Genomic DNA, 26,673 nt, shown 5'->3' on the forward strand with positions numbered 1-26,673 from the left:
CAGCTGGCATTCCGCAGCCATATCCGACAGCTTGCAGTACGCGGAGCCCAGCGGCTCGGCTTCCTCCGTAAGGCATCGGCTGTGCTAGACCCAAAGCACCGGGCAATCGTGTACCGTGGCTTTGTCCGCCCTGTGCTAGAGTATGGCATGCTGGTGTGGATGAGCGCAGCCCCCACCACCTTGGCCCGCCTCACTGCCATCCAGCGCCGTGCCCTGCACATAATTGGAGATGGAGCATACCTCCCGAGCCTCGACATTCGCCGTACCGTAGCAGGGCTCTGCTTTCTGTACAAGCTGCACTTTGTGGAGGGTCCGGAAATGGTGAAAGCCATTCTGCCACCATCAGCAGCCGCACCGCAACACCGCATGCCTACTCGAGCGACAACCAGATCTGCAACACATCATCCATCGCAACTCACCAGTATCCTTCCCCCTCAGGCACGAAACAACACGCTCCACTCATTTCCCCACTCCCTCATCGAAATGTGGAATCAGCTCCCACCTACCCTTCTGCAGTCTCCCCCTTCTCGCAGAGGCATGCACACGTTCAAGAAAAACGTCAACGACCACTTGCGGCGCAGCAAGTGGGAGTGGGCCACAGACAGGCTATGATCTCTGCCAACACACCAGCCTACAGTCCATTCAGAAATAAATGAACTTCTAGCTTTTGGCCATAAATGGGTCAAACGTTGAGTTTTTTTAGAATTTTTTTCTGCAATCCCATATGGAATCCTCTTCCAATTATGTTTCTGAAGTTTTTTTGTCCAAAAAGCAAGCCATAGCAAGAATAGCATTTCGGCCAGGTTTTGCCCCAAAAGCACTGAATTGGGAAAAACCATCAAAATCCAGGCCGTTTGACCCCGCCTGCAACAGTGCATTCTGCGGTTCGAACCCCAGTTCAGGCACCCTTTTTGGACCCTTTTTCAAATTTCAAAGTTCGCAGCACTGCACTGTGTACGATGAAATCACGAAAAATCGCCAAATACGGGAGCTCGCCAGAGCCAGGACCCATCTTTTTATGAATGGACTGTAATTATACTGACCGCACTCCAGCTCCCGTCTACCCCTCTTTGATCCCCTTCGCTCAGCCTTAAAACCCGATCATCAGTTCACTCCATCTTCCTACGGTGCACTGCTTTTACTATTGTTTTGTCCTATCCCAATCTCAAATTCTCCCCATTATCGTTTGCAAAGCCAGTGGTCCCCTCTTGGATGCACATGTTTCTTTTCTCCTATGTTTCGGCGCACAGGAGTAACAATGATTCCGAGACCTTTGGTCGGAGGAGTTACTTTTGCCCCGCCCCCACTTCCATCCAATATGCCACCGCCCCCGCTGTGCAGCATCTGATGGTACTGTGGTATTCAGTAAAAAAAAAGAAAAAAAAACAACAACAAAAAAAACATGTTATTATAACGAGTCGCAAATTTAACGATTGCCCAAAATTCATAGGTTAACGAGAAGATAATAATGTTAAAGGGGAAGTTAAGGCAAAAATTAAAATTTCACCAGTTGTAGTCTTCGGGGTGCTGAGTCGAATGGTCTTGGTCCGAGAAAGCTGAGACGCTCCATTCCTACTTGAATCCCAATCGAACTCGCGCACTTCCACCGAAACTGGGTGACTGCGCCCTACGAGATGGGGATTTGTATGCAAAATGTCACTAAAAGTGCCATTTCGTTCTTATAAAAGCACGGATGACCGCGATTGGCCCATATGTTGTAGTCTTTTGGACGCTGAGTCGACTGGTTTTGGTCCGAAAAAGCTGCGATGCAGCGTTCCTCCTTTATTCCCAATCGAACATGGTTGAAGAAGCGGTCACGTGCTCCTGGGTGCCAAAATCACCTGGTCACCACGCCAGCAGGCGACAACTTTCACACCAAGGTTCAACTCGAGTGACAGGACTGCACCCAAAAAAGGTCAAAACAGGCTAGTAAGTTGTACCCTGCAGGCACGGTGACCAGGTGACTGCAGACTGGTGTACGCAGGAGCACGTGACCGCTTGTTCAACCATGTTCGATTGGGAATTAGGGGCGAACGCTGCATCGCAGCCTTTTCGGACCAAAACCAGTCGACTCAGCGTCCAAAAGACTACAACATATGGGCCAATCGCGGTCATCCGTGCTTTTATAAGAACGAAATGGCGCTTCTAGTGACATTTTGCATACAAATCCCCATCTCGTAGGGCGCAGTCACCCAGTTTCGGTGGAAGTGCGCGAGTTCGATTGGGATTCAAGTAGGAAGGGAGCGTCTCAGCTTTCTCGGACCAAGACCATTCGACTCAGCACCCCGAAGACTACAACTGGTGAAATTTTAATTTTTGCCTTAACTTCCCCTTTAACGATCTTGCGGTATTTTGCCATATCCACACACAACATAATAATTATTATTATACGAAGCAGTGCGGCCTCAACGTATACGAAGAAATATCACAGATTTACTTCCTCGATATACGTGATGTAGTCATGTCTTACAGTATGGTAGCCTCTACTGTCATGTACACGCACATGTACATGGCCATCATCTTCAATCTCTTATTCAAACTGTTCATTCATTGGCATCGCGCGCTAAACCTGGTGATCCACGTGTTGCTGAAAAGGAAGTTGGGAAATGTGCCAAGCATCAACTTCTTGCTGGCGAGATCCATCAGTTGTGGAAAGTTGAGACTCGGATTGTTCCTGTGGTAGTTGGAACTAAGGCACTGTTTCCAAGCGGTTGTCAGGCTACCTTGACACCATCGGTTTTGCCAGCTACTGTTCTGTAGCAAAATTTAAAAAGAATACCCTCCTTGGCTCAGCAGCTATCCTGCCATTCCTGCGTAAGGTCCTTGATGACGGTAATGTTTCTGGGGTGGGTGCACCGGCGGTCCGGCGCGGTGGTGGGGTTCTTTCGGTCCTGTTTTCCTCCAAAGTTCAAACCCTCTCGTGTTTCCTATGATCGATATTTTAGGCCGTTATTACACTGCGGCCGGCACGCGGCTCGCGTTTCGCGTAGATTCTACGAGTTCACGTCTGAGTGACTGACGGAGTGATGGGTAGAGCTCACGGAAACGCTGACCTGCGCTCGAACGCGAAAGGCCATGGTGCCAAGTCAGGATTTGCTCACGGCTCGCGTTTGGATCGCGTGACCCGAAACCATTGCCAACTGTCAGAATGTGTCCACATTTCACATCGCGCGCGGGCAGCAAGCATGCCATCGACTCCAGGTTGCGCAAAACCGTGGACGCGGTGCATGCCCGTGTATACCAGGGAGTCGTATAGACCCTATAATACGACTCCCTGGTGTATACAGACATGTAGTGTTCTGTCGCCAGCCATGCACAAAACCTCCTGGAGCAGTGGATGGAGGGCCTCTCTTTGCACACACTGCACAGTAACGGATCACTGAAACGTACAAGCGGAAACTGGAAATCCTTGTGTATGACGCTGCCGCTATGGCCAAGCAAGTCTAGTCCTGAGCCGCAGGTTCTCATCCTGCCAGCTTGTGGTGGATCCACATGCCTGGATTCCGCCGCCACATGGGTCCCTGCAGCCTGCCTATTCCCCCCCCCCCCACACACACACACACGTGTACGCCCGCAGCAAGCGTCTGGAAATGGAACGCTCGTTGCCAGGGATTGGTCACGTGGGTCTCCTCACAGGAGAGGGAAGAGAGATTCCAAAGTCGTCCTGGAAAGATGACTCAATAGGGCTTGAAAGTGATGACGTCAAAACGGCCAGGGAGTAGTAAGTTGACATCAGATTTCTATTTTTGGATCCACTAAGGTGTGACTTTGCTATTGCCTAAGTATGTGGGTGCATAGCAACCCACTCATGTCGCATGCAGGTGTGACTTTTATTTCGCCACCAGTTGTAACCCCGCCCCCAGTAGCCAAATCAGTCAGTTTCACTGGCTACATCACCATGCTGTGGGTAAGACCGCTTGAAATGTGCTTGGATCCATACAAAAACTGGATCCAAGTGGATCCAGTTTTTGAATTTTTGAAATTGTTGCTATGCTGTGACGTAGCACTTTCAAGCCCTATTGAAGCCCCAACGTCGAACAGACGAACACCCCCAGACCCCATGTGGACTTTGAACTGATGATCCTACGTTATCAGTGGGCACACGACTGCAGTAGCAGGTGGCCGTGGGCGAGGACAAGGTGCAGAACACATTGACTGCAGCAGCACAGTATGATTGTGTTCCAGGATCAAGCTGCATAGCCCCTGCTGCCCCAGTGAAGCCTGAAGCAGTGAAGGGTGTGATTGATACCAGTGGGTGGTGCTAAATCAGAGTGGGCCTGATGTACATGTACATTGTATAGCCTATAGGCTTCACTTAGCATTGGGGGTAAGCGGATTATGCTCAGATAATGACCATGCTCTAGCAGATGTTCGCAGGATGCTCGAGAAAACAGCCAATAATGCTTTATATGCTTCACCAAAAACTTCGGACCAAAAGAACGGATTTTAATTTATTTAGGGCGCGTTCGAATTGTCACTCTTTGACTTTTCGAGGAGCTTCGTTTTTCTGAAGAGGTGGCCTTATTGGCCTCTTCAGAAAAACGAAGCTCCTCGAAACTCATCCAATGGGAAGGTGGATTAGTTTCGAAGAGTTTGGAATAGCTACGTCACGTAGTACGTGGAGACGGTCGATCTGATCGGACGTCATCATCGCCATGACAATTCCACTGAAAAACTCTAAAATGATAGAAACCGTTCTAATGGGACACTTCAACTAATCTCTTTATAAAATTTGTTAGAACAGTTGATGAAGACAATTCGAACGCGCCCTTAGTCTGATAATAGTCATGAAAAAAAGGACTCAGACAATTGTCCTGATGTGGACTGGGGCCGCGTGACCCACCAACCAAGCCAGCCGACACACATAACCTCACACACCACACATGCACACACACACGCACTCACACACACACACACACACACACACACACACACACACACACACACACACACAGACTCAGACATGCCCATCGCCGAAGCGATGATAGCGAACAGCCATGTTAGACATAGCAACTTGTGCTGGGATTACACCGTTCAACAGCTTGCAAGGCTGATGAATTGACCGCCACTAATTTTAGCCTGGTATCCACCACACAGCTGATTGAAGTGACTTTTTCTGGCCAGTGAATCCCTATTTTTCATGTTTCCATTTTTTCAATCTTTTTTTCTTTTCTTTTTTCTACACACACACACACCACACCACATACTCCGGCATACACACACACGCACACACACGCACACACACATGCACTCTCACAGTGACACACACACACACACACACACTACATGTACACGCGTGCACTGTGACAACACGACTGAGAACATTGCCATTATTTGCCCACGGAAATATGCACCAAACAGCTAGTATTGAGATACATAAATCAGCTTCATAATTTTAAGTAAAATAATTTGAAATTTGATATTGATCAGGAGTTTGAAATTATATATTGATCATTGATCAGGAGTTCGGATGTCCAGGTGGCAACACAAGAACACAACAATAGTTACTGAGATTGAGAGTGTATCAAGAGAGAAGGGGAATTCTGTGTGTACTCAAAAACTGGGAAAGCTACTGGAGTCCTGAAGTATCCATTTGTTTGCTATGAAAGGTGGCTAAATTGATCAGGCAGCACTGCTTGCCTGCAGCTGAATAAGAGGACACAAGTTCCATTGTGAAGTAAGCAGACCCACTTGAACATCTGGAAGAGTGAATACCTGATACATCTACAGTATCAAGCTGTTCACAAGCTGAGAATATCTCCATTTGCTGAATGTTGCCAGCATTCATTTTCTATTCAGACCGTGAAGGGGCAGCAGCAGCAGCACATGTATTTCGGCAATTCCCCACCGCATATCTAAACACTCTATCAGTAATCAGCAATAGACCATGGAGAAAATAGGCGGCGCCAATAATTGCCATGCCATTTTCAAATGTCCAACCTGCTGAGATGGCATTCGCCACAATGGGACCAGCTGCATAGCCCAGCGACAGTGCAGCGCGAGTTGTGCCCGCTACAGCATAGCGCAGCTCCATTGCTGTGCCAAAGCCACGCTCAGACAGCGTACGGGTGATGTCTATCGGCGACAGGGTTATCATTGGCGCAATACCGATGGCAAACAGTGTCATTGAGAATGCGGTCAGGCCAAGCGAGTCACGCGTGTGCACATACCCAACAGGTCCAATCAACTGGAATGCTATGGCTGTGACCAACAGGCCCATTATCTGCATCACCTTCATGCTCACTAGCCCACGGTCAACAGTGTAGCCTAGGATAGGCGCCAGGCCACCGTAGATAAGTCCAAACATTAGGAACATTGTGCCGCCCACGGATGTTGTCGTCAGCAAGACCCTGTCAAGGTGAAGCGGAAGAGTGGCTTCCACTGCTCCGATCATGAAGTTGCCAAGGAACATGGTTGTCAGGCCGACCCAAATCCACGGCACAGCTAGTATTCTCCATGTGCTGATCTGATTCTTAGACTTAGCTTCTAAAAGTAAAACCTTTTGACTTTCTCTAGTGTCCACGGAGGGTAAGAAGATTATCATGAGCATTGCCATGACACTAACTAACACACCTCCAATTACAAATGCCACCACAAAACCGCCGGCGTCATACAACACGCCACCCAGAAACGGACCAAATGCGTAGCCAAAGCCATTGAACGCGCGAATTGATCCGTTGGCAAACGCCAGGCGATCGGGCAGGACGGCCACCAGAATGGCGTAGACAGCAATGAAATTTCCGACTGTGAACACACCCTGGACAATGCGCACAGCACAGCTTAACATCAAGAACTGTGGCCATCCACTGACGTAATCCACAAAGGCAAACAGTGTGAGACATCCTCCAACACCCAACGCACTAAGAACTAGCAGATACTTGCTTCCTACGTTCTGCATCTCCGACGCCAGGAGTGGAGCAGCTATGAACTCTGAAAACTTGGCCACGCTGAACACGATTCCCACAGATGCATGTTTAGCAGGGGCGTCGCTCGGATTCTTGAACTGAGCTTCAATTGACAACACTGGCATCATCAGACTGACGGAAGCGGCGATAAGCACCGAATTTACGCCAATGCAAGCGAACACGATATTCCTCCGTTTTCGAGTGTACGACAAGCTTGACGCGCAGTCATCCTTGCCGGAAAATAAATCCTCCTCGCCATCATCGCACAGCAGGTTTCTTGTATCCGGCGCACTGGCTTCGTCGGTCATTTCCGACAGGCGTCCAGCTGTGGAAAGGACAACCCTCCGAGGCTGGCCAGACACCACTACTGGTAGATCTACTGAGACAGCACTGAGCGCTCGTCGCCCCCAACTCTACGCAGCCAGCGCAGCGTGATGTGAAACAGCCTGCAACGCCTAGCGGTACGGCAAGGTTATCATTTCCGAACTGACAGCTCCGAGTCGGGTCATATCAGGCCGGCACGCGGTAACTAAACACTCGAAACGAGTCACGGAAAACAGCAAGAACGTAACCAGTCGTTAGAGGAGTGTCGCCATCCAGTACACGAGCACCGCTGTCAACTGGCTGCACTCCAGAAAAAGATGAGTGCTAGCTGGCTCCGGAGAGCTAGAGAGTTCCCGTGGTGATTTCATTTTACGTGATTTTCTGGTGCGCGTGCAGTTACTGTGCCCCGAGATTTGAAATTTGAAAAAAGGGTCCAAAAAAGGTATCTCAACTGGGGTTCGAACCGCAAATAAACTGTCATGCCAGTGGAGTGAACGGCCTGGATTTTCATAGTTTTTCCCCAATTCAGTGCTTTGGGGGCGAAACCTGGCCGAAATCCTATTCCTGTGATGGCTTGCTCTTTGGAGAAATAGACGCCAGACGCGAATAAAAATAGACGCGCCGAGCTCCATTTTACTGTAAAGCCGGAAAGTTTAACGACCAAAAAGTGTAACGTTTTTGTAATTTTGGTATGATAACGTGCAGAAAGTTCGGTGGCTACCTGGCCGTGGCCACCCATCTATTCTGTATGCGCATCTTTACACTGACATCTCAAACCAGGTTCGCGATAACGTTTCTTCAAATAACGAAAAAATTGGTCGTTAAAACGCTAGACTTTCCGGTTTTACAGTACCCGCCCACAGGGGAAACTGTGCCGACCACTGAATGATGGCCAACGGTTTAAAAACAGATCCCTACCGGTACACATGCGTGAAGGTGTGCGTGCGTGTGAGCTAACTGTAACCAAGAGTATCGTAACCTCATTTTATTCTTGCTGTACTCTTGCTGTTACTTTGCACAAACTGAATGCATAGACTATAATAATTACACTCTGCAGTAAACTGCAATACATTGTACTTTAGTGATGCAAGGAATATTCGAACTATTCTAGTGCTACAGTATTCTGGAATACTGACACCAAAAAGAATATTCGAATGCCAGCAGTAACATTAGAATGTCCAGTCGGGTTTGTTCTGATACGAATCATACGATATACTGGTAGTGCTGGGTTAGGCAAGCAACGGTACTTTCACCTACTACACTGTACTAGCAGTAGATCTACTAGCAGGTGAGAGCGTAGGCTAGTCTGCCAGTCTGCCAGTCTGATCATGCCAATCAAGGTACTACGCTGTACATGACTGTATTTGTATCCCATAACCATTCTCAAATCAAGGCAAACTAGGAAATATGTCAATAGACCAAGCGAAGCCCTCCCCAGCCACCAGCGCTCAGCAGCGTTGACAGAGAGACGGAAAAGAAGCCGATGGCAATAGTATACCAATAGAACAGTGCCGGGGCCAGGTTGGTGGGGGCAAAACGAAGAAAGGAATGACGTCTGGCTCTGAAAGCGAGTAATCACTTGCATTCAAAACACAGCCACATCTTAGAGATGCACCTATGAACTACAGGGTAGTAAGTTTAATATGAAGAATCATGTCAAGGAAAGAAATGGATGGGATTTAAAAAAAACTCTACAAAGGAAACAACATCAAACGATATAATTGTGTAATATGCAAGGACGTAGTTCAGTAATAGAAGAATAACACACGAAGCAAAAAACTAATTTGATAGCAACAATATCACCCTGTTACACAGACCAAGAGTGCGACGATAAACAACAACGAAATAAAACACACACTAGCTGTTAGACGGAGTAGAATACGAGTTGCACGGCGGGAGTGTCCTGAAGCCTTTACGACGACCGGGAGTAGTCAACAAAGCAAACATGAATGAGTTGTGCAGGGTGTCGATGGATACTGGATGGTGCATAGCCGTCATGCGACATGCACTGCAAAGGTCATGTGACATCAATGGGAATCGCGGACGTAAACAAAGAGTAGGGGTACAACATGTCAACGGCTCAATAGTGATGTTGACAACAGCTTACACTGGTCACTGGTGTGTCCACCATACAAGACCAGGCCAGCACAACATCAGCAAGAAGTGCAGCAAAGACAAAGGAGAAACAGTAAACACATACCCTCGTCAAGCAGTCCTCACCCACTTCTGCTGGTATACGGACAAGACGACGGCGAAAGCTCACCATCTCCTCTGCCTTGATTTCTCAGGGTAATACTTTTCAGGGTAACATTTCTACGTAGCTGCTAGGAAACATACCCTGGCGACCTCGCAGTGTCCCCAGCCACCAGTTTTCATCCTCCTTCTCCAGCACAACGATTACGTCACCTTCAGAGAATGTGATCTCTTCATCGCCCTGTGACTCATAGTCGTACAGTGCGCGCACTCTACCCAGTGGAACAGCCGCACTGCCAGCAGCCATAGCCGTGGTCTCACCGATTGTACCATAGCCGGCTAGAAGGATACAGGTGCACACACACACACACACGCGCACACACACACACACACACACACACACACACACACACACACACACACACATGCAACCGTATGAAGTCCGGGCAGAGCGTAAAGGACGAAATGCTGGTTACTACTAAACATGCAAATCATTCCTACAAGACAAGGCCTAGCTACTATTGTTGACTCAGGCCCACTGAGTATTGTTGAATTAGGAGAACACACCTTAACACCATAACAAACCACTGACATGATACACAACACCATGGATAAATGCCTTTGGAAACAGCTCTTATGAAAGATAACGTTGAGGGTGTCAGTAGCAACAGTCGCAAAGCACCCCCCCCCCCCCCCCACACACACATACTGTCCCCTCACAGCTGGTTTCAGCGAAGGGAACAGGAATAGATAAAGGATGTCTGGTATAGTACAGTGTACAGCAACACAACCAAGGGCGAAAAGACAGACTCGCCACACAGGACCGTGCATAGTTCATGCACCCACAATTTAGACATCGTGTCAGTAGTCTAAGGAATCAAGCACAAATGGATGTGCTGGTAGGAGAGATTGTGGGTTTGAGTGCACGAGCACCGGGTGTGATGTAGCAGTCCCGATATGTACTGAAGGCAGCAGCAGCGCATCGTGCACTGACCCATAACCACAGCGGAATACTCTTGTTTACCGACTCTAGGTCTCACCAGATACACAATGAGAAAAAGAAAGAAAACAGGATAATCTAACTGGAGCAATTCTAGGCACTACTTTAAAAATTACATTAACAGTACATTCTCCAGAGTACGTCTACTACTGCTAATACTATTACTACTACTATTGAATAAAAAAGGCCAATATTCTACTCAGCAAAACCCAAACAAATAATGGGGGGGGGGGGGGGGCGATGGGTCATCAACTAGAATAAAACAGAATGGGAAGTAACCGCGTGTATATGTGCAGAACGCCTGCAGCAGTGCAATAAACTAGCCAAAGCAGGGGAGGGGAACCATAGCAGTGCAGTGAACTAAACAAAGAAAACGCAATGACCTATGTGTATTGCAGAGAGTAAAAGAAAAATGTCGGTGACCTAGATGGTGGAACAGTGCCATACTGCACACACAAATGCATTGGGAGTGATATCAAGCGGGACAGCAGAGTAGCGAGTGTACTAACAAGAGGATATAGTGCATAACAATTCAAATTTGATCAAGCATGGCAATAAAAGAATGTGCTGAAATTGAACAATGAAACAACAACATACAAACCGCGGGCTATTCCATGGAGTTCACAACAAATGTGACAATGAACAACAAGACTAGTCATTGCTGCTGGGAAGTTAAAAAATAACCAACCAAGCACACATGATACTGCAGAATATTTACCAAAGAGCCACCAGGAAGTACCTCTCCATAGAGAATAGATAGAGGGAAAGATGTAATGAAGTGAACTTATCGCTACCGAGGTGGTAACTTAGGCTTTGATGCACGCCACATTGGTGTGTTTGCTGCTGCTGCAAAGACACTGTCCACACTGCCGCTCAGAACCTTGGATGCCAAAAGAGAGATGGGAGCAATGGGAATATCATTACAAGATTTAGTGACATCATTCTCATGACGTGGCCCAGATAGAGTGCCATACACATCATCAAGTCCATCACCACAAGCAACAGTAGCAGCAGGAATATCAGAACAAGATTTGGAGGCAAAGTTGTCATGACCTGGCTCAGCCAGCGTGCCATACATATCATCATCCAGTGCAGCACCAGCTGCAAAAGTGGCAGCAGTATCACGGTTCTCCATTGAGTACATGAAGCGATCTCCAGGAGGTTCGGTTACAGACAGCGGTGAGACTACCACATATTTATTCGGGGACACTGATCTAGACGCTGATACCGGGGATTCAAGGGGTGAAGTAGTGCACGTTGAAAGATTGCGGTGAGGTAAACGTGGTTTGGAAACGTTAGTACAGGACGTGCTGATAGCAATCCCACGTGGATGTGACTGGCTTGGAGGCGACTCACTGCTCAATGGTGTAAATGTAGACTTTTCAACAGGTATTGGCTTGTCCACGCAAGCATATGTATCATCATCTCCACTCTGATTACTCACTTCCATAGCAGCGGCAGCAGCAGCAGCAGCAACGACAGGCGGTGGCGCGCCTGTTGACGGGACAATGGCATAATTATCAGCTGCTTCGACAGAATGCCAATTAGGGCTAGGCGATGAGTGATGTGAGGCATGTGCTGAGCCAGAGCGCTCTGGCAAGTCCATGGGCGCTCTTGCCGACATTTTGGCGGATAGTGGATTCCGTTGTGCTGGTGGGTCAATGGGGGCTCTTGTTGACATCCTGGAGGATAGTGGTCTACTTCGAACTGGTAGGTCCATGGGCGCTCTTGTAGACATCCTGTCGGACAAAGGACTCCTTTGAGCTGGTGGATCAATGGGTCCTCTTGCGGATGGCTGCTGGCAAACTACATATATTTTATCACCAATCTCATCCCGATCTTCAGCAGTAGCAGCTGCTGCACCAACGGCTGCATCAACGCCATTCACAACACCATCGGTGGCACCATCGGCAACAGCATCGGCACTCGCATCAGCAACAGCATCAGTATCAACCACAGCATCAGCAACAGTAGCGGCACTTGCAGCAGTATCTGCAGCAGAATCCACAGCAGCAAGAGCAAGCGGAGATGCATTCGTAGCAGAGGTCAAAGTAGATGACGTATCGGAGGAAGTAGTGGCAACAGGGGAAGAGGGGGGCAAAGAAGGAGAATTGATAGCTGTGTTGTCAGATGATTGTAGCTGAGCGCAGTCGGTGTATGTTTGATCTAGCAGGACAAAATACACACAGACACACACGCACACATGCGCACACACACAGGCACGTGCAAGCGTGTGATCGTACATGCACAGGCAAAACACCACAAGGCCGAGCAGTTAAAACACCAGGACGGAGAGAAGAGGCGTGCGTGACTGCAACAAAAAAGGGAGTCATAATCATAGAATAGCTAACCAACACACACACAGTACCAGTACTTCCTCCAGAACTAAAACACTTCGTGACTTATTATAATTAAAGGGGAAGTGCATCGATTTTTCGAGTAGGGTCCAGAAGAAAGACAATTTTATATCGGTTCGAATGGCATATCTCTCGTTTCCATACGATAAGCCAAACTTGCCAAATCGCCAATTGTATGCTCACGTTGCCATAGCGACCAGCGGAGTGATGACGTACGAAAGGCTTAGCTCCTCCACAGAGAAGGTCGATCACTGCATAAATTGGTCATTTTCAATTGTCTTATTGTATTCACGATGTGAAAGAAGTGCTGTGTTCAATGCTGTTAGTGCCGTGAACTATTTGTCGCCCTTCTCATGCATTTCCCTAGGCTGACTGTGCCTAGGAAATGGTTTCCTCCAGGAAAAGATGCTTGGAATTCGCCGTCTCTCCTGAGTCATTTTCAGCAAACTTTCAAACCTACGACATTATTTCATTCGTCAATCTCCACCACCCGTCGTCTCACCGGGCTTCAGAAGATGTTACGAGAGATAGGAGAGTCGCCAGGAAGCATCACATTCATCTTCAGGAAGTGGAAAGAGCAAACGACATGGTCCTTGGTTGGGGGAAATGCTGAACGTCTGATTTGTCCCAACCAAGATTTCAGCATTTTGTTCGTCACAATTTTCGCTTGTCTGCTGGTGTCTCCGCGCTCCAGCTTTCTCCTGCCGGTGTCACGTCCCAGTACACAACCGAGAGGACTACTAACAAACAGTTCACTGCACTTACAGCATTGAACACAGCCCTTCTTTCACTTCGTGAATACAATAAACCAATTGAAAATGACCAAATTCTGCAGTGATCGACCTTCTCTGTGGTGGAGCTAAGCCTTTCGTACGTCATCACTGCGCTGGTCGCTATGGCAACGTGAGTATACAATTGGCGATTTGGCAAGTTTGGCTTATCGTATGGAAGCGAGAGATATGCCATTCGAACCTATATCAAATTGTCTTTCTTCTGGACCATACTCGAAAAATCGATGCACTTCCCCTTTAACATCCTAAGGAGTTACGGTGCTCAAGAAATTCGGTTCAGTGGAACAAAAACACTTCAAGACAATGAGTGGATATACTTCTTTCAAGTATAAAGCGGGATTCACAGAAACGTTTTTGCGATGCGATGCGACGCGATCTGCGATGGAGGCTTGCGATGCGAACTTGCGAAATACCATTCACAGAAGAAGTCAGCGATGCGACAACGCCTTGCTGATTTGGCGCGAAGTTCAATGCAGGTGGGTACGTCACCATGGTATTCGCGCGGTTTGGTACAACTTGTACAAATTTACAGGCAACTCTTGAACCTTTGTACAACTTTGCTGTAGAAAAGGTCAAAAATCGTACACCAAATCGCTTGTCGCATAGCAGGAGCCAAGCTCAACTTCTGCGATGGCCCAGTTGCGTGGGGTGCGAGATGGGTGCGATTTGGGGATTTCCCGGTTTCGCGGCCGTCGCATCGCAAAAATGCTTCTGTGAATCCCGCTTAACACAATTATACAAATAAATTGGCACTACTGGAGTCATCATCGCTTGATTCCTCAGAGCACAATTCACCAGAACCGACAGGCCGATCAAAGTCACAAAGTTTTTGTTTCCGAACCATACTGCGGGAAGATTCACTCTCACACACACACACACACACACACACACACACACACACACACACACACACACACACACACACACACACACACACACACACACACACACACACATCTACTAAATCTAGACAACTAGGATGGACTGTGGCAAAGTGAGCTCAGAATGCTTGTATTGAGGGTGGCGGTATCATGATGAGTACACATACACGTGCGTATGATACACAGCATACATGTACATGCAGGACCACCCGAGACAAACATGTCAACAATACAAATCATAGGCAACAGCAATTACTAGAGTAGGCACCACAGTGACACATGACAGACTCCCACAGGTAAATGCAAACCATAAGGACACCATAATCTACAATTCCTCTCCACTCATTCCTACACATCCACAACTACAATACCACCCACGCCCAGCGACAGCCACATACCAGAATGTTCACGTGCCACGTTCACTTGGCACTCAAGACCTCAATATTGATACAGATGCCCTCTTCTGCTGCTACTACACTGTACCAAACATTGCATTCCCTAGGCTTACGGTGCTGAATGACAGGAAGAGTGAGAATAGAGAAAGAGGACATGGTGGTGTGCCACTGCTTACCTGAGTCTGCACTTGTTAAAAATCCAAACTCGAAGTAGTGCCTACAGAGGCCGCTGCCGTCGCCACGGCATCACAAAGATCCACAGCGAAAGTCCCGGCAGTGCTGGTGGAGTGCTTGTGTCAGGAGGCGAATTCCAGTGATGAGCACGGTGTGTGCCAGACTAGGTTGGTCTGCGCGTGGTAGGCCTCAATGCGAATCCGATGGGCAGCAGCATGGCAGTAGTATCCGCGGCAAAAACAACAGCACGTGGCTGTTTGGAAAAGTAGCGTTGTTTGTGCTTGGCCATATGCATCGACCAGAGTGATAAAAATGATGTGGTTAGGGTGACAATGCTGTCCCGACACTGGCACAGCTTCAGGGTTACGCCATCAGGCTGCCACTTTCTTTCCGATTCCGTGCCAAAAGCACAGTGATCTAGGTCAAGTGATTGTGTAGGAACAGCGGTGAATTATTGACAATGTTTTATCCGAATTCATGCGAAAGCTAAATGATTCATCCACGAGTGTAAACAATATGCTGAGTGTAAACAATGCCAGTATCATCCAGGCTAGTTGACTGAGATTAGATATGTACAAAGAGGCCACCATGACAGTAGCAGCGGCACCAGAGCAACAATAATTATAGTTTTAAAAGTCACTCCATTGGTTTCTCGGCAATCTTTTTTCCACGTGAAGGCTATCAGATAGTGTGTGTTGCCATAGTAGAAGCACTATTTCATGTAGAGGTGGACGGAAGTGCATGGGTCAGTGGTGGCACAGGGAGCAATGAGGCAGTGATGAAGTTCTCTCAGCGCCAACAGGCAGTAAAAACAAGGCGCTGGCAGATTGCTGTTAGCAGATGGTCAGATGCACTGTCAAGCTAATCAACGTCCAGGACATTGGCGAAAGACGCTGCTGTGCTGTGGTTAGCATGGTGGTTGAGTGCAGCTCAGTTGGTGAGTGTGGTGATGCAGGCATACTAAATGGCAATGAAAATGACGACTGATTGATTGGCATAGAGCGACATGGCACACTCGCACACAACTGATTGACTGGTAGAATGGCATGGCATACACATAGTCCGCCTCAGTTGTGCCAGCATACTCTGGCTCAACTACTATTACCTGCTACACCATTCTGCCAACTGGTGTACTTGACTTTCTAGTCTACAGTACCTCACTTGCTCACTTATTCTTGCCTGCCCATTACCACTCAATATCTCTCTCCCTTCCATGCACAGATATATACAGTTGTGCATCAACCCACAGGTACAAACCATGCAACAGATATCTTGACTTGCAGCACATGCCACGGAATACAGAATTGAATTTACCTTCTTGGGCCAGGCTTGAGCTGGCTGGTTCGCTCGGCGGCTGTGGCAGCGGGTCAGTCCGTACTGGTGTGTGCGTCTGAGCCTGTTGTTGCTGTTGCTGCTGCTGCTGCTGCTGTTGTTGTTGCTGCATCTTCTGCTCCTTTTCTCTTTGATAAGACGGCCTAATAGATTCCGCTGGGTTGTTGCCATAATAATTCTCGTATTCAATGGGGGCTACAATCAGACATCAGCCACACAATGAGAGAGAGAGAGAGAGAGAGAGAGAGAGAGAGAGAGAGAGAGAGAGAGAGAGAGAGAGAGTTTACTAGGTAAGGGGTCGTCCGCAATTATCGAAAGTTTTTTCCAATCCGTAGTAGCTTCAAATTTTTCCTCACCCACCCACCCCCCCCCAGTCCGTAATAAAATATTATTGATGGACACACAACCCAACACATATGGAACAAACTCGTCCATTCCTTTTTCGCTTCGGCAAAGAATACATCCTTGTTCGTCGTCTTGGACAACTGCCACAAGCAATTTATTGTTCTGTAATAATCAGAGTCACCAGCGGTTTTGAAAAAGGGCTGCTTCTTCACCGCCTTTCCAAACAACGTCGCCTGTCTGGACATAGTCAATAACAGTCGTCAGCGCCAGCGCTAGACGGAAGGACTTCAAAGGAGTGCATGGAAGACGGTACTCTGGACGAAGGAGACAGTGAAACTCAAAAATAGAAAGTGTCGACTCGCCGTCGAATGCGCCGAACTTTATGATCCCCGGCCCAGGAGCAGCCAAGGAAGCGCGCGCGTGGGCGCAGAAACTGCCAGAACTACAAAAATATTTGTAGTAGACAGTTCGCGCGCAGCCGCGCGTGGAAAACAGGGGCTACACGTAGACGTACACGTGGCACGCGCACGTGTCATTTCGGAAGTTTTTCAATCCGTAACTGTCCTTGACCCACCCACCCACTTTCGAAGCTACTACGGATTGGAAAAAACTCTCGATAATTGCGGACGACCCCTAAGGCATGTGTGTGAATGTGAGTATATTGGCCAAAGTTCATTAGCATCTAAAACACCTACAGTCCATTTCAAAACTATAGACGCGTAGGGTTTTTGAAATATTTCAAATTTGGCTGGACCTTTTTGAGAATAGCTTTCGGAATATTGCTCAGGTCCGCTCCACAATTACTCTCATATAGTTTCTAAACGATTGGATAACAGACGCCCAATTTGGAAAAAATTATGCACAAAGTGATCACAGATTTTATGTGGTATAGATGCTGGCATAACGGTTTTTGCCTAGGTACGCGTCTATAGTTTTGAAATGGACTGTAGCCAGCATAAACATTACTTTTGCTTCAGCAGGCGCCACAAGAGAAATAAGAATGGCCGCCAACGATTCCCAACTCTGGTGGTCGTCTCAATACACACTCAATCGTGCTGAAACGATTATATCGATTACTCGTTACTTCGATAAGAAATAGATCGAGCGGTTATTTCGATTTTATCGGCTAAATGAGTAGAATGGTACATACGCTCGGTACGGGATTTCCACCCTTTTGGGGGTCGCACAAAGCGTGCATGCACCGAAAGTGTTGCGAGTACGACACGAATATGTAGATCACTGTGCACTTGCAACATCGATGTACGTGTAAAAGTACAAGCGCGATCTAAGATACATCGACGCGATCACCGTCGACAAGAGTCCATAACCAAGAGTGTGCAACGCCACATAAATGTCTGTCACGACTCGTTTTCAACATTACGTCATTTTCATGTAGCTGCGTGTGCAGGCCGCGACATTCGCTACATGAAAATGAGGCAATGTTGAAAACGAGTCGTGACAAGACCCTATCGCGCGTTGCACACGCTGGGGGTTATGGACTCTTGCCGTCGACATCGTCGCCGTCTTTTCAGCTGACTACTTTTCTTACATACAGCATGTAGGACTGGCAGGCTCAGTATGTGTCTACACTGTAGCTGCAGGGGCTGGAGTTCCCTCCGCGTGCGAGTAGTCTTGAGCTAATGACAGTAACGTGGTCTTCAGTTTCGTGTTTTCCGTTCTGTGGACGGTTCTCGAACCAATTTTCTCGACGACGAGCTAGGCTTGGCGTCAGGGCCTATTTTGAGCATAGACAGGAAAAGCAACTAGTTACTTGTTGGCGCGCCTCAAGTCAGCTCATCCGTTGAAATCCGCCAATCTGCACCCCTGGCCGGCTTCTCTGACTTCATCGTCAGAGTCAGCGAAGTCACAGGCGAAGGGCACCATCAGCTCTTGAGGTGCAATCAGTGCGTCGCCTCTGTCTTGTCTGCATTAGTCTGGTCAGTCCGAACAGCTGACGGACTTGTTACGGGATCATCGGATCTATGCGCCCGCTTCCTGTCGTTGGCGATGTTGAACTAGTAACATTTTTGAAATTCACAGAATGTACATGATTGTACTGATATAGTTACAATAATAATCGTTTAGCCGATAAGATATTATTAATAGCCGATAAATGTAGAAAAAAGGACATATGGATACGAGTTAAGAGTAACTCTCCATCACTGTAACTGGATACTATATACAGTCAGAAAGTGCAATAACTAGGCACAAAACTGACAGAGTACTGAGACATTCGACGTCCTGACACCTAGCTTCAACACATCTCCGTAGCGCTAACCGACAGCCTTCCAACTTGGAAGGTTCAAGGTTATGAAAAGACCAAAGAGGGGAAGGCAAGCGCAACGAAAGCGAGCAAAAGCTACAGTCCCAACGGAACAAAGAATGTCGATTGTTACTGGACGATGACGAGACCAGTACGATATTTGACAAAGCGGTCTAACTACAATTCGAAGCAGCAAAGCAGCACACCACCCAACTTGGGTGGGTCATAAATATCAAAGATAAGTAAAGAAAGGGGAAGCTTTGCGAAAACGAATAGTACAAGCCGAAAGCCAAACTCCTACAGTACTCCTCATGCATGACATTGTGATGGACTAGTTGACTACAAAACAAGTTGTTTCACACGACGTACGTTTCGCCGTGAACAAAGAATGTCGATTGTTACTGGATGACAACTTGACTACAAAACAACTTGTTTTGTAGTCAACTAGTCCATCACAATGTCATGCATGAGGAGTACTGTAGGAGTTTGGCTTTCGGCTTGCACAATTCGTTTTCGCAAAGCTTCCCCTTTCTTTACTTATCTTTGATATTTATGACCCACCCCAGTTGGGTGGTGTGCTGCTTTGCTGCTTCGAATTGTAGTTAGACCGCTTTGTCAAATATCGTACTGGTCTCGTCATCGTCCAGTAACAATCGACATTCTTTGTTCCGTTGGGACTGTAGCTTTTGCTCGCTTTCGTTGCGCTTGCCTTCCCCTCTTTGGTCTTTTCATAACCTTGAACCTTCCAAGTTGGAAGGCTGTCGGTTAGCGCTACGGAGATGTGTTGAAGCTAGGTGTCAGGACGTCGAATGTCTCAGTACTCTGTCAGTTTTGTGCCTAGTTATTGCACTTTCTGACTGTATATAGTATCCAGTTACAATGATGGAGAGTTACTCTTAACTCGTATCCATATGTCCTTTTCTTTTCTACATTTATTTATGGCTCAACATCCGAGTTTCAAATTAGCCGATAAGCCGATCGTTATGGTATCAGCTAAGCCACTAAGGAAAAAACGTATTCATTTCAGCTTTAAGTCACTTAAAAAAATCATACATGGGCTGAGCCTAATGCAAATGCAGAAATGTACAGGAAATGGAACAAGTTGCCATGTTGACTTACTGGGTCGAATATCGCCGGTTCGTTTCTGCTGAATGAAGAGTTCTATGTCTTGGGGTACATCACAATGTTCTAAGACAGCACGTACATGCTCAAATAACTGCATGCACAAATAGAATACATAGCACACACACACAACACACACACAAGCGCGTGCACGCACACACACACAGTACAGTTTTGTACCACACCAGAAACGAGAGAGCTTGGAAGCTCAGGGCCCTACGCTATGCTTTTTTGCCTTGATGACCTAGACAAAAAAAGCATAGAGATGTTATTTATTCTTCTAAATTTCTCCTTTTTTTTAAGACATAACCTGGGATTCGAACCCGCACTATCTGTGGCCAGCCGTCTTTGATGGTACGGTACGGGACAGGTACGGTCGAGGGTAATACGACACCGCCTACCGCCTTGATGACCTAGGCAAAAAAAGCATAAGGATGTTATACATTTTTCAATTCTCCTATTTTTTCAGGCATAACCTGGGATTCGAACCCGCACTATCGCCCTACATGCATTCCCCCATACACATCGCATTCATACTCATTCTTCCAAGTTGCTGCACGTCATGATCTTGCATTTGAAAGCAGGGAGTAGTACTATTCCCTGTTTGAAAGCCCTATTTGAATATTTCGGCCAGCTATGTTTGATGGTACAGTACGGGACAGATACGGGATAGCGTCAGGCGTGACACAAACACACAAACAAACAAACACCAAATTAAAGCTGTGTGGACCCTGGCTAGCGCCAGACGTTACTGAAGTAACGTCTTCTGCATAGCTATGGGAATAATAATTATTATTATACAGCTAGCACGCCACATCAGTAGCAGTCACCAGTGAGCTCCAGGCCAACATCATGCGCCAGTCCCTACTGCTGGCCACTGACGAGGACACCGTGCGCAATGCTAAGCTCCAGGGCCGTGCCAAACTCCGTACCCTGTGGTCCGACACTACTGCCACCATCAGTGCAGACCTCAGCGACCATGAGCAGCGCTCCTTGGAAGCTAGTTGCGACCGCGGTGCCAGCTTGTGGCTGTCGTGCCTGCCCATCGCTGCACACGGCTTCAGCCTCGACAGGAGGTCATTCCAGGATGCTCTTGCTGCACGCTACGGGTGGCCTGTTCTTGGTATCCCTGACACCTGCTTATGTGGTGTGCCTTTCACCACCGACCATGCGATGATATGCAGACGTGGCGGCTTCCCCATCATCCGCCACAACCATGTCCGGGACTACATTGCCGGCCTTCTTGGCAGAGTGTGCAATGCCGTGGAGACGGAGCCTGTTCTGTATAAACCAGTGCACAGGATTATACAGCTAGTGTCTACCTGTGCCTATCCTCATCGCTTGCTGCATGTTCAAACAAAACACATTGTTCTTGTGAACAAGCTTGTCCTGGTGGGCTGTGGGCTGACCTGGCTTGCCTATTGGTACAGTGTTTCAGTGTTAATTCAGAGTATATTCAGAGTATATTCAGAGTATATTTGCCACAAACACTACTATCTTATCTAATGGCACTAGCACAGTTGTGCCAGCTGAAATCCAACCCAAAGTGTATATACAGCTGAAATCCAACCCAAAGTGTATAATACAGCTGAAATCCAACCCAAAGTGTATATACAGCTGAAATCCAACCCAAAGTGTATATTTGGCGACCGGACTGGCACGGCTTTTGACACCCTGGAAGTGGTGTGAATGCTGCTGGACGTACATATTAACAAATACAGTTATGTAATTGGAATTGGTTCAGCCAAAGAGATTCTCCCCGTGCATTGGGCATGCAATAACGTTAACAGAGTCAGTATGGCAATGTATGCAGACACGGGGAACAATAGAGAAGAGTCAATACACACCTCGTCCTCTTGAACAGCAACCGAAGACCCAACATTGGTCACCTTCCACATTGTATTCCGTAGAAACGCTACTCGCTCTTCTTCTAAGTCTTGAAACGTCTACACAGGCAAACCATTGAGAATGACAGAGGAGAGATTGTTGACTAACATGTGCACACATACACACTGTGACACAGTCATAGTCATAGTGTCATGTGCACACATACACACTGTGACAGTCACACAGTCATAGTGTCGTGATCAGCAAAATGCTACAGTAGTCAATGAAATGAACAAGCACAGCCACGCAGATCGAGGCAAAACACAGACACCAAAGCCTTCAAATTCTCTACCTTGCAGCAATTTTCCATCTCACGCTCCCAGAGTATGCGTGCTTCGTCGAGGTTGACGACTGATTCTTGGTACTGACTATCTGCTTGCTCAGATAGCTGCCGTGCTCGCTTCGCCTTCACACGTAGCTGCATTGGTGGAAAACATAAATAGAAATCGTCCAATGCCATAAACAAAGCGATAAAAGGCAGACGGAAGTGGGAAAGTAGTTGAGTGGAACATAACGTTCGCAAGTGCTACGTCACAGACAGGCCAACGTTAAAAAAACCATTGAACACAGAAGCTGAAAGTGCAGCACTGCTCGATGAAGGCCAGTGCTATGAAGTAGCTAGTAATGAAGACTGTATAGCCCTGGTATTGCAAACACTGGGAGAGACCGCACAGCCCTCCTTCATGTAAATAGAGAGCAGCAGATGTAACCTGCTAGGGGACCATTTATTGTTGCACTTGAACTGATTATACTGCATAGGTGCGGATGTGCAAACTGCATGCACACTACAATGTAGGTGGCTGTCTGTCTATACATGAACATGTAGTCAGCAGGGCATGACAACTATACACGTACATCTTCTAACTTCCTTGGCGGTAACTGGGTGTTCTTTTCCACGTTCTCCTCGGCTTTATCTGCTGCCTTGCACTTTGTTATGTAATCTGCCTTAGTCTAAGTATAGAAACACACAAGGGTGAGAGATGACACGCACACATGAGCACAAAAGGAAGAAAAAAAGGGAGAGAGAGAGAGAGAGAGAGGGGAGGGAGAGAGAGAGAGAGAGAGAGAGAGAGAGAGAGAGAGAGAGAGAGAGAGAGAGAGAGAGAGAGAGAGAGAGAGAGAGAGAGAGAGAGAGAGGCAATCACAAAACAAGGTGGCCAAAGTCGGTAACTCCAACAACAGGGGTAACATAACTGTCACCAGCGCAAAACCTAAGTACCCTCCCAGTATCCACAGCACAAGCAGCAGCAGATCTGGCAGTAGTATATCCACACACACACACACGCACACATGCACACGCACGCACGCACACACACACACACACACACCTTTGACGCCCATCGCCGGAGGCGATGATAGCGAATTGCCGATGCTATAGAAGAAGACACAGCAACTTGTGCTGGGATTGCACCAATCAACAGCTTGCAAGGCGGAAGAATTGACCGCCACTATTCAGCCTGGTCTACACCACACAGATATGAAGTGGCTTTTTCTGGCCAGTGAATCCCAACTTTTTGGTCTTGTTTTCATTTTCCTGCACACACACATCACACCACATACTCCGGCATGCACTGACTGTGGTCACACACGTCTTTCTTCTCTTTCTCAGACTCCTCCTGACTTTTCTTTCATTCTCCTGGGTGGTTACCAACAGTCAACACACACACACACACACACACACACACACACACACACACACACACACACACACACACACATACACACACACAGATACAGACAGACGCACACACACACAGACGCATACACATGTGTGCACGCGCGCACACACACCCACACGCACGCGCGCGCGCACACACACACACACACACACATGTCTAATTCCTTAAATCCATATGTACATGTACAATACTCGAGCAAGTCAACAGGTGGCGTGATGCATTGAAGAAACTACAACAGATGGCCCTTCACACCTTGATTTCATTGTTATGGGCAGTTTTCTTGAATGCTTGTGCCTTCTTCACCGTGTCCTCCGTCTGAGCAAAGCACAAAGGAAGCTAAATGTCAATGACAGTAAAGCCCTGTAAAATGGATTAGCACAGACAGACATCTGTCATCGGCTGCCTGGACAAGAGTATACAAAAGCATTATTCCCGAGCTTTGCCAAGGGGATACAGCGCCACATGGCGACGCAGTACGTATGGCAAAACCAGGGTCCAGTTGCCTTCAATGGGTATGAGTGTATGTGCGTGTGTTCGCATTAACCATGTGGCCAGAGGGTCAGAACGCATGTTTCCGTATCCTGTACCTTTAATACATACTGTAGAACGGCTAATTTTAGAGGGTAAAGTTTTAAAAGCGTTTCCTGAATCTGGACCAACTCGCGACGAAATATTTTAGCGATCCGAGTTTCAGAGTAAAAAAAAAGATGACCAGTATTGTACTGTACATGCAAACATGTTCATGCACATGAACACGGTCAGCAAAACGTTCTTTGAAGTGCCCATAGAAACATGAACAAAAAGTGAAAAATCACATGTACGTTGAAAGCAATCCTAGAGCCGCTTTGAAGGCAACTTTGAAAGCGGATTTTTGCGTTTTGTTTTCAGGCAAGTCGAAACAAGTGCTATCTGCATAAACGTACGGCATGCGCAGCTAGTTTGGCGCAAAAGTTCAAATTCGCCGTGCCTCACCATGGATATCTGGTCACGTGGACCACTTTTTACGTGCATGGCATGCAACTGCATTTCCTGTGCGAACGCATACTTGTTGCAAGTGGCTTGATTGAGGATTTCCCCGAGGGTTTTTGTACTGTGCGTGAATGCAGCCTTTCATAATGTCTTCAACTGGCACATCGGTTCAGAAAAGTTATCGAGATTATTGCATATCAGCAGGAAGTATTATAGGATGTAATTTATTGAATAATAAATGATCATGGATAAAAAGAAAGGACACAATGTTACGAGTTATGACTAACTGTCCACTGTGGACAGCTAGTCATATTTCGTACCATTTCGTCCTTTCTTTTTATTCATGATTACTTTGGCTCAACATCCGAGTTTAAATAAATGATCAAATAGGAAGAAAAGAAAACTAGCAACGGCAACAGAAACTACAGACACACTGTACTTGTGGACATCATGAAACCATGAAAGTGGCGCTACTCACCCGCTTTCGAACTTCTCGCTGCTTTTCACGGAAATCTCGGACTACTTTTTCTAGTTCGTTTGTTAGCCGTTGAGATGCCGCCATGTGTTCACGGCCACATGCCTCGGTTTCTGGATGCAATGCGGGCAAGAACACAGGAAGTAAGTAAGAAAGGTAAATGAATGCTAGCAAGTTGATCTGTATTGCAGCAGGTGACTTAATTTCAATATTGCATGATATGTGCTAAGAAGTGTACAAGTACTGAATACCTAGGGGTACAACGAATGCATGTGCGTTACCTACTTCTACAGCTGTGTATATAAAAGCCAGACGTGTTGTTCTACAAGCCGATATGACATCTAGGCTTGTCGTATTCAGTCCAGGCGTTTCTATGCACTAGAATGGAGGGTCGGATAATTGAAGTTGCACTGAATTATTCTTGGGGGCATTAGCTACACCCCCCCCCCCCCGGAACAAAAAGACACAATCAACTTGGATCAAGTACGTAATTGTGATGAAGTGCATATTCACTAACAACCTGATGATACACTGGTTACGCCCCTATTATCAGAAAATCTCAGTTTCCAGATATATTATGTACTGGCAGTTGGAGGGAAAGCAACATTGCATTCATACATGTACATGCACTTTTAAAGTCACGCATGGCTCCTGTTACGTACCACTCTTTAGTGCATCCCAAGATGCTCGTAACGTTCTGCAAGAGGAAAAGCCGCACAGAAGAGAAAGGGCACGAACCTACAGTTGTGGCAAGTGAAATCTGACTTGTACTGTCGTTCATTGAAGAACTGGGGGGAGGTCAGCCTCCTAGCCTAGACCATTCATATGCATAGACTGTGATAGATACATTATATCTATCACAGTCTATGCACAGTTGAGTAGTCGTGTATATGTTCCGCGCAATATGAGAATTTGCGCAATCTGAGAATACCAGATTGCCTGCGCAATCTGCAGATTGTGCAGGCAGTTCCGTGCAATCTGAGAATTCCCAGATTGCGCAGACCAGGCACGGTAAAACCGCGTGCCTGAGCTTCTGCGAGACTTCTGTGAGTACACCCAAGTACGTGTGGTGCAAAATTCCAGTGTGTGGTTCGTGCAATCTGTGGACTTCTCTCAAAACTTGAAGAGCACAGCGAATTCATGCGGGGCGCAGTCTGCGGGTGCAATCTGTGGATTTCGTTGAAAAAGTAATCTGGCAATCTGTGGCCCGAGTTCCTTGAAAAAAAACCCGAGGAGCACAGCAAATCCATTAGGGACGCAATCTGCGGATTTCTTTGAAAAAACCATGAAGAGCACAGCGGATCCGTTTTCAGCGAAATCGGGCCACAGATTGCCGCCACACGGATTCACTGTGCTCTTCATGATTTTCAAGGAAATCCACACATTGCACCCACAGACTGCGCTCCACATGAATTCGCTGTTCCCTTCAGGTTTTGAGAGAAATCCACAGATTGCACGAACGGCGCACGTGAATTTTGCACCACACGTACTTGGGTACCGCTTGTGCTCCCAGAAGTCTCGCAGAAGCTAACCAGCGTGCCTGATCTCGTGCCACAAATATTATCGTGTCACCGCAGATTG

The 26,673-nt window shown here is 47.2% G+C and overlaps 2 protein-coding genes across 3 annotated transcripts; both read right to left on the reverse strand.

Moving 5' to 3' along the window:
* Positions 1–5,330: 5,330 nt before the first annotated feature.
* LOC135806982 (MFS-type transporter SLC18B1-like) lies at positions 5,331–7,545 on the reverse strand. The gene has a single exon (XM_065321090.1). It carries the CDS (start codon positions 7,211–7,213, stop codon positions 5,792–5,794), a length of 1,422 nt encoding a protein of 473 aa, XP_065177162.1. The 5' UTR covers positions 7,214–7,545; the 3' UTR covers positions 5,331–5,791.
* Positions 7,546–8,573: 1,028 nt separating this feature from the next.
* LOC135824151 (proline-serine-threonine phosphatase-interacting protein 1-like) lies at positions 8,574–25,789 on the reverse strand (the record flags this gene model as incomplete). Of its 2 annotated transcripts, none has more annotated exon segments than XM_065336919.1 (9): positions 8,574–9,761; positions 16,335–16,547; positions 20,080–20,176; positions 21,930–22,028; positions 22,262–22,387; positions 22,825–22,920; positions 23,901–23,963; positions 25,096–25,205; positions 25,755–25,789. In XM_065336919.1, coding segments are annotated over 9 exon segments (1,072 nt in total), but the record flags the coding sequence as incomplete, so codon positions are not given.
* Between the last annotated feature and the right edge of the window lie 884 nt (positions 25,790–26,673).

This window comes from Sycon ciliatum, chromosome 1, assembly GCF_964019385.1.
Source record: "Sycon ciliatum chromosome 1, ocSycCili1.1, whole genome shotgun sequence".
Taxonomy (NCBI): Eukaryota; Metazoa; Porifera; class Calcarea; order Leucosolenida; family Sycettidae; genus Sycon; species Sycon ciliatum.